Raw genomic sequence first — 12129 nt, 5'->3', positions numbered from 1 at the left:
TCCTCTCTCATAAAAATTCAATCACATCCCTCCCGTATTATTGTAATATGAAGTGAATAGAAGCTAACAAAAAATCATGTTTTCCATAAGTGAATCAAGTAGGCCGAGTGGAGGGTGATCCCCATGAAACTTGGGGTCTCGCAAGTTCATCTCGTCAACAATCCTTGTTGTTTTCTACCTCTCCAATATTGGAATCTCACCTTTTTTCAAGATTTTCGTTGTGAATTTCAAGGTACTTTGCGGGTTGATTTTGAGAGTTTTTGAGTTGCCTTTGATTCAGGGCAAATGGGAGGTTTCCATTTCTAAACCTAACTAATATGCCAATTTCCCCTCAAGTGAAAAGAATTTAACGACAATGTGTTGGGCATGTGACTACCATTGTTAAAAAAAGTAGCCAAAAAGTGGATAATGATTAAGAATGTACTTTTTGTAAGTTATGCAAATAAAAATACTAATTCCATAATGAATGGAATAAAAAGTGAAACAAACTTATTTTATGGAATATCTTTTCTATATTAAATAGAACAAAAAATGTTCTGTTACGAACTTTAGAGACCCATGCTTCAACTTGCAAAGTTGCACTAACATAATATCATCTTTTTCAAGTATTTGATGCAATCGATGCAGATGAGTTGAAGAAAAATCGCACGGCACCCACTAGATTAGACAATATTTGCCTGCAATAAATGTTCAACACTAACAATGAAAATCATGCCACGTCAGTATAAGATAAGTTCATAATTGACATGGCAATAGAAGTACTCGGTGTATATAAGAATTTTCAAGGAAGGGGTTAGAGACGTTGCATAGAGAATTTCATGTCACCTGTCGATGAGAACACAAGTCGCCGTCTGTAAAATACCGAATGAGTGGACGATAACTATGTCGCGAAATGAAATAACAAAAGGGTGTTTGGACGAGCTTCTTTTAAGCTTTTTGCTAATGTCTTCTTTAGTTTAGAGCTTATGTTTCTAAACTGTTTAAATTGAATTAATTTAAGCTGAAATCTATAATCATTCCATCAAACTTTTATATCTTATTGGTAAAATTATAACTATTAAAGATGGTTTTTTCAAACACTACAACTTCATCTCTTTTCTAGTTTTTATCGTAATTTTTAAACGCTCTTGACTTTTACTACAACTTATTTCAAAGAATGGGTATGGCCAAGGCCACCCCACATGTTGAGAGGTTGAAGAAGAGACGGCATCTCTCCTTTTTGGGCTCTATCACGTGAGTTCTCACTACTGCGTAATAAATTCCCTCATGGAATCAGTTCTATCTCATGGTTTCACTTTTGTACTAGAAAAAGGAATTCTTCATCCATCTATGACTTGTGCTATTTGTGGACAATAAGAAAAGTTCCCTTCATGAAATTGTAGTTTAGATTCGATTGGGCATAGACGAGTAGTGTATTGTACGTATTATGTAATTGAAAAAAAATGATCAATCATGTGATAAGTATGATGATACTTGCAACAATGCAATCATCTTCAGTTCTTAGCAATCGGTCGTTAGCGATGCTCGGACATATTTACTAAGTCTAATGTTGTAATATGGGACAAAGGATGGCTAGTTTTAGTTATCATGGGAGGGTTTACCTTCATGTTTGCATTAGGCAATACTGGTAATTCCAAGATTTCTGTCTCTATCCCTTGTCAGAATCCCATGATCTCCTTCAATAATAAGGTTCAGCAACAGTCCATTCTATTATCAACTGACAATCATAATCTCCACAAAACAGTTATACAGAGCTGTCAAGTATTTTAGATTGAATATTGTCGTCACCCCATATGTCTAAATAGATACAAATTAAATCAGATGTTGTTTCATTTGTCTGATTTAGCATACCATATCACCAATCTTCTCCTTACATATTATATACATTTTCAGTTCAACTCCACATACCAAGCCATCACTAGTCCAGCCAGCTCATCTCTATCTATATATATACATCACCATCTCTCATGTAAAAGATCAGATAGCACATTACAAGAAACAAGGAGGCTATAAAACAGTACCCCCTCCCCCCACCCCACCACCCCCCAAGAAAGAAGAATCAATGAAGCCATGTTCATCTTTCACTCCATTAGCCCTCTTACTTCCCTTCTTGATCATGCTCAAGGCCATAGAAGGCCAGAACATGATCAACTCCACTTGCAAAACTTCCGTGATCAATGATCCGAACATCAACTATGACTTCTGCACAACATCCCTGCAAGCCGCCCCGGCAAGCAGGTGCGCTACCCTCCAAGGCCTCGGCACGATTTCCATCCGGCTGACACGTGACAACGTAACCGATACACGGTGTTTCATCAAACAGCTGATGAAAAACCAGACATGGGATCTGTATACGAGGCAGTGTTTGAGTGATTGCTTCGAGCTTTTCTCTGATGCTGTCTCTTCTGTAGAGGAGGCCATGAGATATTATAGTGCGAAGAGGTTCGATGATGCCAATGTGCAGATAAGTTCGGTCATGGATGCTGCCACGACGTGTGAAGATGGGTTTGAGGAGAAGGGAGGTGCCTTTTCGCCTTTGACTAAGAGAAACAACGACACGTTTCAGCTTTCAGCTGTGGTGCTTTCTGTTATGCATATGGTTCAGGCAGGATCAGGGTGATTAGTGTAATCATCCGGGTTTATGCATGTTCTGTTGCTGCAAGGTTTTAGGTGTCATATATTCTTTCTTTGTGGTCTGTAAATGGAATTGAATGACTTGTTTTGACATTCTTGATTTAATTAGTTGGTTAAGTATATGCATATGGATCAGTCTTGGTTGATTTGAAAGTTTGTGCAGCTGGAATTCTTCAGCTATTTGAGTGACTTGAAGTTGAGTACTTCCTTTCATCAGGGTTCAGGTGATCTTCAATGCCCCCAAGGCAAAAAAGTTTGCCAAGATGAGTTTACTTCTCTTGAGGTGAAACCTCAAGAAATCACTATGTACATGTTGAATCATGATCTGATTATCTAAAATCTAACAGAATTGTCTGATTGAACCTAGTCAGTATGTTTTTCACGTAAGTGATCTGTCCTCGATTTGTGGAAACAACATATGATCAAGTTTCAGCATCTATTAACACCATGGAGAGCGTAACTATTGCGTTCAAAACTGAACTCCAGAGAAGTATTCGACTATCATTTCTTGATTATTGCTGACATTTCAGTTTGTAGTGAAAGGTTCTACAAAAAACAAAGGAACAACAGCATCTTGTCAAAACAATACAAGTAGAGACTTACAATCAACTCCACTTAGGGACACCTATTATCAAAAAGGGTAAATTATTTGCCATCCTAGATCAAATTTCTGCGGCATCCCACAGACAAGCAAAGACTGGATACAATTTCTTGTTGCTGTAATGAGATGAAAACCCCAAAACAGTGAACCATTAGTATATTAGCTAGCCATAGGATGGTTGAAAATATATTCGATTGCAAGAGGGCAGGAATCAATTTTATCAGCTTCCTTGTCTGGAATTTCCAGCTTAAACTCTTCCTCGAGGGCCATTACAATCTCTACAGTGTCTAAGCTATCCAAGCCCAGATCCTTCTGGAAATGAACGTCAGGAGTCACCTGCAGATATTAGAACGGAAGTTGGTGACGTTTCTGCTGCTAATTCCCAGAATGAAACATCAGAATGATGACCATAGAAAAGCACAATATCAAGCTTCTACAGAAAGATGTTAGTGTGTGAAAGAGACACCAAAGTTATGTAAACAGAGATGAATAATCAATATGATATCAACCAGATGAAAATAACAAAGGATCAACCATTACTACAATCATACAAAAGTTCTCTAGATGTTACTTCAAAGAATTCGTGGCTGAATTCTGAACTGGTAAAATATTAATACTCCACCTCAGGCTGTAGTTGTAGTACTTGTGCAACTGCATTAATACTATATGGCGTTCTGGCAGTTCGTACCTACCAAAGGTGTAGCACAACTTTTGGCTACACTGCAATATAAATATCTTCATTTAGGGGAAGAAGGTAAGTTCTGCTTCATTTCTTGATAATTTGTGATTCCAGCCAACTATTTCTTTGAGCAGTAATACTAACTTGACCACCTATCATAGACAACTATTTCTTTGAGCAGTAATACTAACTTGACCACCTATCATAGACCTGCCGAGTTTTACACGGAATCGTCCCAGCTCCTCTAAAGGTTTGTTTTCTTACATGGTTATGATCTGCAGGTGTTTTCTATCCACCCAATTCCATATCAACCACATCAGATAGCTTGGCACAAAAGATCAATGTGGGGCGAATTCATTAAACAGGTGAGACCATGTTGGCAAATTGAGCCGCGCATCTATGGACCAGGCAAACTTGAACCAGTTTCGACCTTATTCAATACTTTAGTTTAGAATGCATTCATATGTCCTCACATCCAATAATTCATTAATATTTATAACATGCAGAATCAAAATCATATTTCTACAATAATGCCAGAAAAAGCAATTATTCTAACACACTGTAGTACTGTATAAAAATGCTTAAGAACGTGAGTACAATTTTTTTCCTGCATGTAACTTACATTCAGTAAAGCTTGCACACTTTATAATTAACTACTAACTTTTCTAAGGTTGCATTTGAATGAAGGGATTCGAATTCGAGGAAAGTATGGCTAAAATTTCAAATGGCCCAAATAATAATGGAGAAAATACCACAAAATGGGTGCTTAAGAATTTAAACTATATATGTAACTTCAAATTAGACAAACAAGCCCAATTGATTAGTTAATTTGAAATGCATCCTCCTTCAAGACAAGTGAAGGATGTGAATTTTTACATTAGTGACAGGTTCTCTTTAAACTTATGAAATGCACAAAAAACAATAGAGCAATCAGATTATTTTTCTTGTCTTTAAACCAGAAAGCAAAGTTATAAACATCAGAAGTGCATATATATGACAGACTAATAATACCAAGGTCACATCTCCACATCCAGTGAGATAAGATGATCTTCAGATAAATGAAAAGCTGTGCAGCAGCCTTTCTCTTTTCATAAACAGTCCTAAGTGTCTTTGTTTTCTTCCCTTCTTCTTTTCATTGGAAATAGTGGGATAAAATAAGGGGAAGAAGAATTGCTTTTGCTAGCAAGTATACATTCTAATCCATGCTTTAGTAAAAGAAATTATGTCACTCATACTGCATTCCCATACAAAAATCAAGAGAATTTGATGCATAGACTTCCATAGTTACCAATTACAGGCCAAAAAAACAAGAAAGTCATTTGTCCAATCTCTTTCTAGTTTCAACACCCCCATTATCCCTGGTATCCAAGCATAAAGCCTCAGTGCCAACTGCCAACAGCATTCCTCAAGACAACTTTAAAAACTAACAGGACCATTGCTCCCTTTCAATGTACACAGATAACATTAAAATTTATGGAACAAGATTTACAAAATCCAATCGTACAACAACCTTTCAGAAAACCTTAAGAGCTAATATAAGTCAAGCACTCAACTATTCCAAGTAAGTACAATATACAAAATTCTAATTGAATTTGTCCCTGCACTTAATATCTGCATCTACTTACACCTCTAAATTGAGGGAAGAGACAGTCCCAGGATTATTTAGATAATTTCAGACCTTTTCAACCCTCAATCAAATCTCACAAAAACAGAATCACAATTTCATGGACAAAAATCAAGAAACATTTGCATAGAAGATCGAAATCAGTATCCAAATACATAACATAAGGGAAATAAACTTCAAAACAAGTGGGAGGCCAGAAACAAAGAGAGTAAACCTTAGAAGGATCGACTTTGGGAAAGCTCTTAACAACGTCGAGAACTCGGTCGACTACTTCCTTCTTGTCGAGATGATCGTCGCCGTGCGACGACATCGATCGGACCGCCGTCAGTCGGGATCCGTTCAGGGACAAGGACTGGGATATAGGTACCCGAACGTGGCGCAGTATAGCGGATCTCAACGCCGACGCCATTTTCCCTCCAGATTATCTGAGAAATGCTCAATGCGAATGTCTAAAGCTCCTCTCTCTCTCACCCTCTCTCTCTCTCTCTTGATATTCAGTGTTGGGAGTGGGGGCACCGAATTACAGTGAGGTTTGAGGATTTTCTGGGTATTTCACGCGAGAGGGTTTCAGGACCGGCAGCTGATACCGGGTCGCCGCTTTCCATATTCTAAACCCGGTTCTTCTATGCCCGGGAAAGTAAATGCTAATCAATTATCTGCCAACGACTGACCACTCAAATAGAGATAAATATATTTTTGGTTCTTAAATATAGTTATTATTGTGATTTTAGTTTTCAAATAATTTATGATCGTAATTTTCATTCTCAAAATTTGATTTTTTTGGCACTTTTGATCGTTCCATTATCTTTTTTTGTTAAGCTTAACGGAAATTTCATTTCAAGTGTATTGTTCTCACATTTCGTGGTATTTTTCAAATAGTAATTCAATGCATCTATTTTTTTATTTTCTATTTTCTAAAATTTATTGCTTAAATTTACTCTTTTTATTTATTCACTTTTGAAATTTGAAGAAAAATAAAAAAAAATAGATGCATTGGATTACAATTTAAAAAATTCCGCGAAATGTGAGAAAAATACACTTGAAATGAAATTTTCATTAAGTTTAACTAAAAAGATAATGGAATGACCAAAAGTACCAAAATTCTCTTTACGTTCGACTTAATTTCTTAATTAATATAATTTGCTTCTAAATATTATAATGAACTATAATTTACTCCATTCAAATTTTATTATATTCAAATTTCATCCTATAATTTATTATAATAAAATTTAAATTTACTTAATAATTATCAATTAGTCTCTAAATTATTCATAAAATCCTATAGACGTCACAACTTGGTAAGAACGCAACGGAAGCATGAAAATAAGCATATTTAAATTTTAAACAAAAAAGGAACTAGTCCCTTAATCCCAGGCATTTAGCACTCAACAAGCATAAAACAAGCTTGAAATACAATAAGTGGCTATTGTAACAAAGAGTGATGGAAATGTAATCATAAAATAGACATCTTATGTACTTGTTGTATGTATATATGTATAGTTGCATGTCAAGTCAGGAATAGATACAATGTGTGTCCCCACAGTACAATACCTACTAGTACCACAAGTACTCAAGCAATAACTCCCTCATCCTTACAACCTCATATATATATATCACATATAAATACATATATATATTGAATCTAGGGCTATATATATCCTATTGGGCTTAATTCAAAAATAAATTAAACTCATAGGCTTGACCTCCATAGAATTAATTCAATCAATTCTTGAAAGCCCAAATGAAATTTACTTGATCTTATCAAATAAATTATAGCCCATAGCCCAATTAATTAATCCATCAAATAATTGATTCTAACCCGATTTTTTTAATCTCATTAAATTATCAAGTCAAAACTCTAATTAATTGATCCTATTAATTCATTCATCCGGTTCAATAAAAATTGATCTAATCAAATTAATTAAAACTAATCCAAATTTAATTAATCTCATTGATTAAATGTTGAGCTTCCCATCACATAGGTTCTCCCATTTAAATGGTCACATCGTTTAATATCTCAAATTAATTTAAACTCTTTAAATTAATTCATGCCTGCTAGAATTAATTCAATATTAATTCTACTACTTTCTTGAGTGGTGTTTTGTGTGACTTTGTAGGTTCACTCCTAATTAGATTTATGTTTCTGCCAACACAAAATTTAATTGGTAAATATTTTTGCACTAGATTGATTAAATCATATCCAATTAATCAATTTTGATTAACATTACATCTGAAAGCACCTGTCACCATAGCTGGCCGTCTACCAACAGCCAATGGCACTAGAGAGTAGGAAAAAATAGCGTGAACCTTAAGGCTATCAAGTGCAATACAGGTATGGTATTTCCATTAGTTATCTCCTAATCTTAGTCTAGAACATGTAATTGGTCATCGATTTCTATCTTGGGCTAGACATTTATACTTAATATTCTGATTATGTTTCTCCGCTTGATCAATATAGAAAAATAATTTCCTATTTGATCACCCGTTGTGGCCACAGACGCCCAAAAGCACAACATACATCAGATGCATAGGATTGGTATTATCTCATGATTGGTGACGAATCCTCTCTTGGAATTTACTAAACTTCATACATGTTCTGACCGTACTAGAACAAGGCTTATAATAGCCACATCAGAACGTGGTCATCTTTTACCAAGCTTTAAATACAATCGTTCTATATATGAGATTGCGTAGATCCTCAAGTCTGAGGACTAGACCCCGTACTATCGAAGCCGAGGAGTTCAAGTCATATCGATCAGCCTCATGACCTTCCATATGATGATTCCTTGCGAGTCAGTTCATTCGGCATGACAACGTTTGTCAACCACCCACTAAAATTTGCACAGACGTCATACGTCTATCACCTATAAAATGCGCTACCCATCATATGGATGGAATATTTAGTGCATGTCTCAATAGAACCCTCGATGCCCATTCTCGGAGCTCTCAACTTGGAACGTTTCAAATCCAACCCTTGGAAGTTGGTTTCAAGTTGCCATCAAATGCGCACTCCAACTTTATTGGCTGATTAGTGATCTGTGGGCTTTGTTGTAATGTATGAAAATTACATGAGTAAGAACAACAAAATAAAGCCAAATGAATACTTACTCTTATTCATTTAATTTAATATATCAAAAATGAAAATAAATACTTAAATAGATTACAAAATAGCCAATCTAATTGGCTTTATGATCATCTATTCTAACAAGAGAGGGAAATTTAATTATTCCTATCTACTGATATTTGACCAAACTATTACTTTTGTACATGCAAATTTGTGTGTAATGGAATAAATAATTATTGAAATTAAACTATGAAGGATGAAAATGATTTAAGTTACTTCTATTCGTCAAAATTCACCAAATTTAATAATATTAATAAAAAAATTAATAAAAATTCATATTTGCTTCCAATTAACTTATTATTGATTTATTATAGTCAGATAAATACTTTTAATTACTAAATTACTCTTATACATATTCACTCGTTAATGCACGCGAGGAAGTATATTTTTACCATTATGAGTGTATTTTAGTCACAAAAAGACTTGTTTGACTTGTAATAAGTCAATTGAGGCATATATCGATTTTCATTCAATTTTTAAGCTAATATCACTAAATTTAGTGAATTTTCACGAATAAAGGGACATATTTGACAGACGGGAATAAGCTTAAAAAATATTAGATATAATTTATTAAACTACGAAAAAAATTAAATATAATCATCCTCAAATTAAAATCAAACCAACTATTATGGATCAATTTCAATGGAAGACTTAGTTTAATTTAATTGTATAGGAAGAATCATTGTTTACAATTTTTGTCTCTCTTGTAAAAATGAATTAATGTATCTCCATTATCATTAGTTGACGCGCACAAACTCGCATACTATAACCCCTTCATTTCGAATACACGTACGCGCAAATCTACAAACTTCACCTCGTCGATTTCTCAGACAAATTCGCCGGTCATTTTCCGGCGAGATTCTGGTCTTCGTTGGGAAGAACTGCGCTCCATCCTAACTTGAAGATCCGATCCAGTTCGCACTTCAACCGGCTCGAATTTGAGTGATGGCTCCAGTTTCGGCTCTCGCGAAGTACAAATTAGTGTTTCTGGGAGATCAATCTGTTGGAAAAACGAGTATAATTACTCGATTCATGTACGATAAATTCGACAACACTTATCAGGTGTGCATCATTTTGCTGCGGAGTGGAGTTTATATGTACTGTTTCGAGTTTGAATTTCTTTATTAAAATGTTTAAGGTGTATGGATCTGATTTCTGGTATCTTTGATTAGTTTGTAGTTTGTACTTGTCTTAGTTTTAAGTGCTTTTGGTCTGTATTAGCTGATTATTTTACTTTCTAGCACTGATGAGCTCGATTTCATTCTACAACTAAGTTTCGGAGTTTTTGCTTTTGTCACATATATGCTAAAGAGAATTCTTGACTCAAGCTAATTGATGATGGACACTAGGATTCCTACGCTGCAATAATAGTCTTAAGATGTCTTGTTGTCTCTAAGTGGTGGTGATCTTATGCTTTGTTGGTTTGTATTGTTGCCTCTCTGTGACTCGTTAGGATATCACTAAAGGAAGTTTGTGAATCAGGCTGAACTCCGATTTGGGATTTTTTGGTTCAATGATAAGGAGTTTAAGAATGGATTTAATGTTCTTATGATGGAACGAGATAAAATTGCACGACAGTGGAAATAAAACTCACATCTTATTCTTGTTTCCTTATATTTTGCTGTTCAGGCTACTATTGGTATTGATTTCCTCTCGAAGACTATGTATCTTGAAGATCGGACTGTACGATTGCAGTTGTGGTAAGATACGATTCTTAACAGAAATTCTTTGTCAACTATATTTATACTTTGCACTGTTGATGAGATATGATTTCTATATGGATCCTTTGGATCTCCCCTTTCTTAGTTGAGAATAATTCACCAGAAACAATGAGTGGGTACCACCCTTATATTTTCTTTTCTGCACATGCTGACATATATTAGCGGCTGTCGTTGGTTGACAGAAATAGTTTTTTTATGTGGTCTACAAATCCAGGCGTAGTATTGTCTGTTGTTTGATGCATTCAGCACCAGATATGACTACTCAATCTGATACTGTAACATTATGGTCTCCTAACAAGATCACAGTCGGCATGAAGTTGCTTCTCTTCCTAAGTTCTGGATGTTCCTGTTCACCCTTTACCAATTTCTCAAAAATATTGCCTATCCTTCTGAGTTGTTATCCTTCTGAAGGAATTATCTTACTTGGATATTCAGGGATACTGCTGGACAAGAAAGATTTAGGAGTCTCATCCCAAGCTATATAAGGGACTCCTCCGTTGCAGTCATAGTATATGATGTTGCAAGTATGTGGTTCCCTCTTCTTAATATAATTCAAGTTTACTTAGTATTTTGACAAGTGTTGTTCAAGTCGTGCCAGATGTATTTTTAACTTCCATGTTTGGATTCTTTTACATCTTTGCTGAATTGACTTATTTAATATAGCATAAACTTTTGTCATTAATGATATTTTACTGGCTATTAGGCAGACAATCCTTTCTTAATACTTCAAAATGGATTGAGGAAGTTCGTACTGAGAGAGGCAGTGATGTTATTATTGTGCTAGTTGGCAACAAAACAGACCTTGTGGATAAGAGGTACAAATTTTCTCTCCTTTCTAAGCCCCCTCTTTTATCTATTTTTGGTTTTTCCTTTAATAAAATATCACAATTGAAGAGTCAACTACCTGAAATCTTTTGCTTTTTTTTTTTTCTTTAATTTTTTATTTTATAATTTCACTCTTGGTTGAGGTTCCAGTTCCACACTTTCAGTTGTATAACAGAGTAGAAAAGCTATTAGATGAACCCAACCAAATTGGATATGATTGCATAAAGTATATTGATAGATGTGCTAGTTTTTCAATTAAAAGTTGCAGGACATGCTTGTTCTTGAATTTTAGATAATATTGAAATGATTCATATATCTATTGACAAGTTTGTAACCATGGTATCTTAGTCCTTTCCAGAAATTATAAATGAGTTCTTCCTCTCTATCTCTCTATCTCTCTATCTCCCTCTCTCTCTCTAAAAGGCTGATACCGTATTCATTTGGTACAAGTACACTGTTTGGAGTCTGGACTTAAGGTGTCAACAAATTGTTGTGGTTAATATACTAAACTTGCTGCACAGATTTCTTTGGGGTTCTGACATGATGTTCAGTCCTTGAGATGCAAATTATAGGAACGTAGAGTCGCCTGAAATGTAGCAAATACTGAATTCATTTTTCTCGTTGGGCTTTGATTGTGTCATAGCTGTATAATTCGAAACTAGGTTTATCGTTGGATGAACTGCATTCTTTTTTGGTTCAAAGAAAGTGAAATTGGTACTAAGGTGAAGCTTCTGCTTTATGATGTTAGGAAATTTTTTACCAAGGTTATAAATGGACACTGTGGGTCTGACGTTAGTGATTTGGATGTGGTACACTCAAAATGATTCATGTGTTATAAATATAAATCATTCTTTCACATCTGTGATATTTAACTTTCCATCTCATCCTTTCATCCATTCCTATACAACGTTAAGGCACTAG

At 35.0% G+C, this 12129-nt stretch overlaps 3 protein-coding genes across 3 annotated transcripts in view; 2 read left to right on the top strand and 1 right to left on the bottom strand.

Moving 5' to 3' along the window:
• Positions 1771-2787, top strand: LOC105173446 (putative invertase inhibitor). The gene has a single exon (XM_011095180.2). It carries the CDS (start codon positions 2063-2065, stop codon positions 2618-2620), a length of 558 nt encoding a protein of 185 aa, XP_011093482.1. The 5' UTR covers positions 1771-2062; the 3' UTR covers positions 2621-2787.
• Positions 3124-6059, bottom strand: LOC105173445 (acyl carrier protein 1, mitochondrial). The gene is made up of 2 exons (XM_011095179.2): positions 5753-6059; positions 3124-3571 (listed from the first exon to the last, which is right to left on the bottom strand). The coding sequence occupies exons 1-2, from the start codon at positions 5945-5947 to the stop codon at positions 3395-3397; spliced, it is 372 nt and encodes a 123-aa protein (XP_011093481.1). The 5' UTR covers positions 5948-6059; the 3' UTR covers positions 3124-3394.
• Positions 9397-12129, top strand: part of LOC105173444 (ras-related protein RABH1b) — a 3894-nt gene continuing 1161 nt past the window's right edge. The window contains exons 1-4 of the mRNA XM_011095178.2: positions 9397-9724; positions 10292-10362; positions 10819-10907; positions 11087-11198. Coding sequence (XP_011093480.1) covers positions 9608-9724; positions 10292-10362; positions 10819-10907; positions 11087-11198 — 389 coding nt within the window. The 5' untranslated portion in view covers positions 9397-9607. The remainder of the gene's footprint in view (positions 9725-10291; positions 10363-10818; positions 10908-11086; positions 11199-12129) is intronic.

This window comes from Sesamum indicum, linkage group LG11 (genome assembly GCF_000512975.1).
Source record: "Sesamum indicum cultivar Zhongzhi No. 13 linkage group LG11, S_indicum_v1.0, whole genome shotgun sequence".
Classification (NCBI taxonomy): domain Eukaryota; kingdom Viridiplantae; phylum Streptophyta; class Magnoliopsida; order Lamiales; family Pedaliaceae; genus Sesamum; species Sesamum indicum.
The sequence above is the reverse complement of the archived record's forward strand: the minus strand, read 5'-3'. Positions and strand labels throughout refer to the sequence as shown.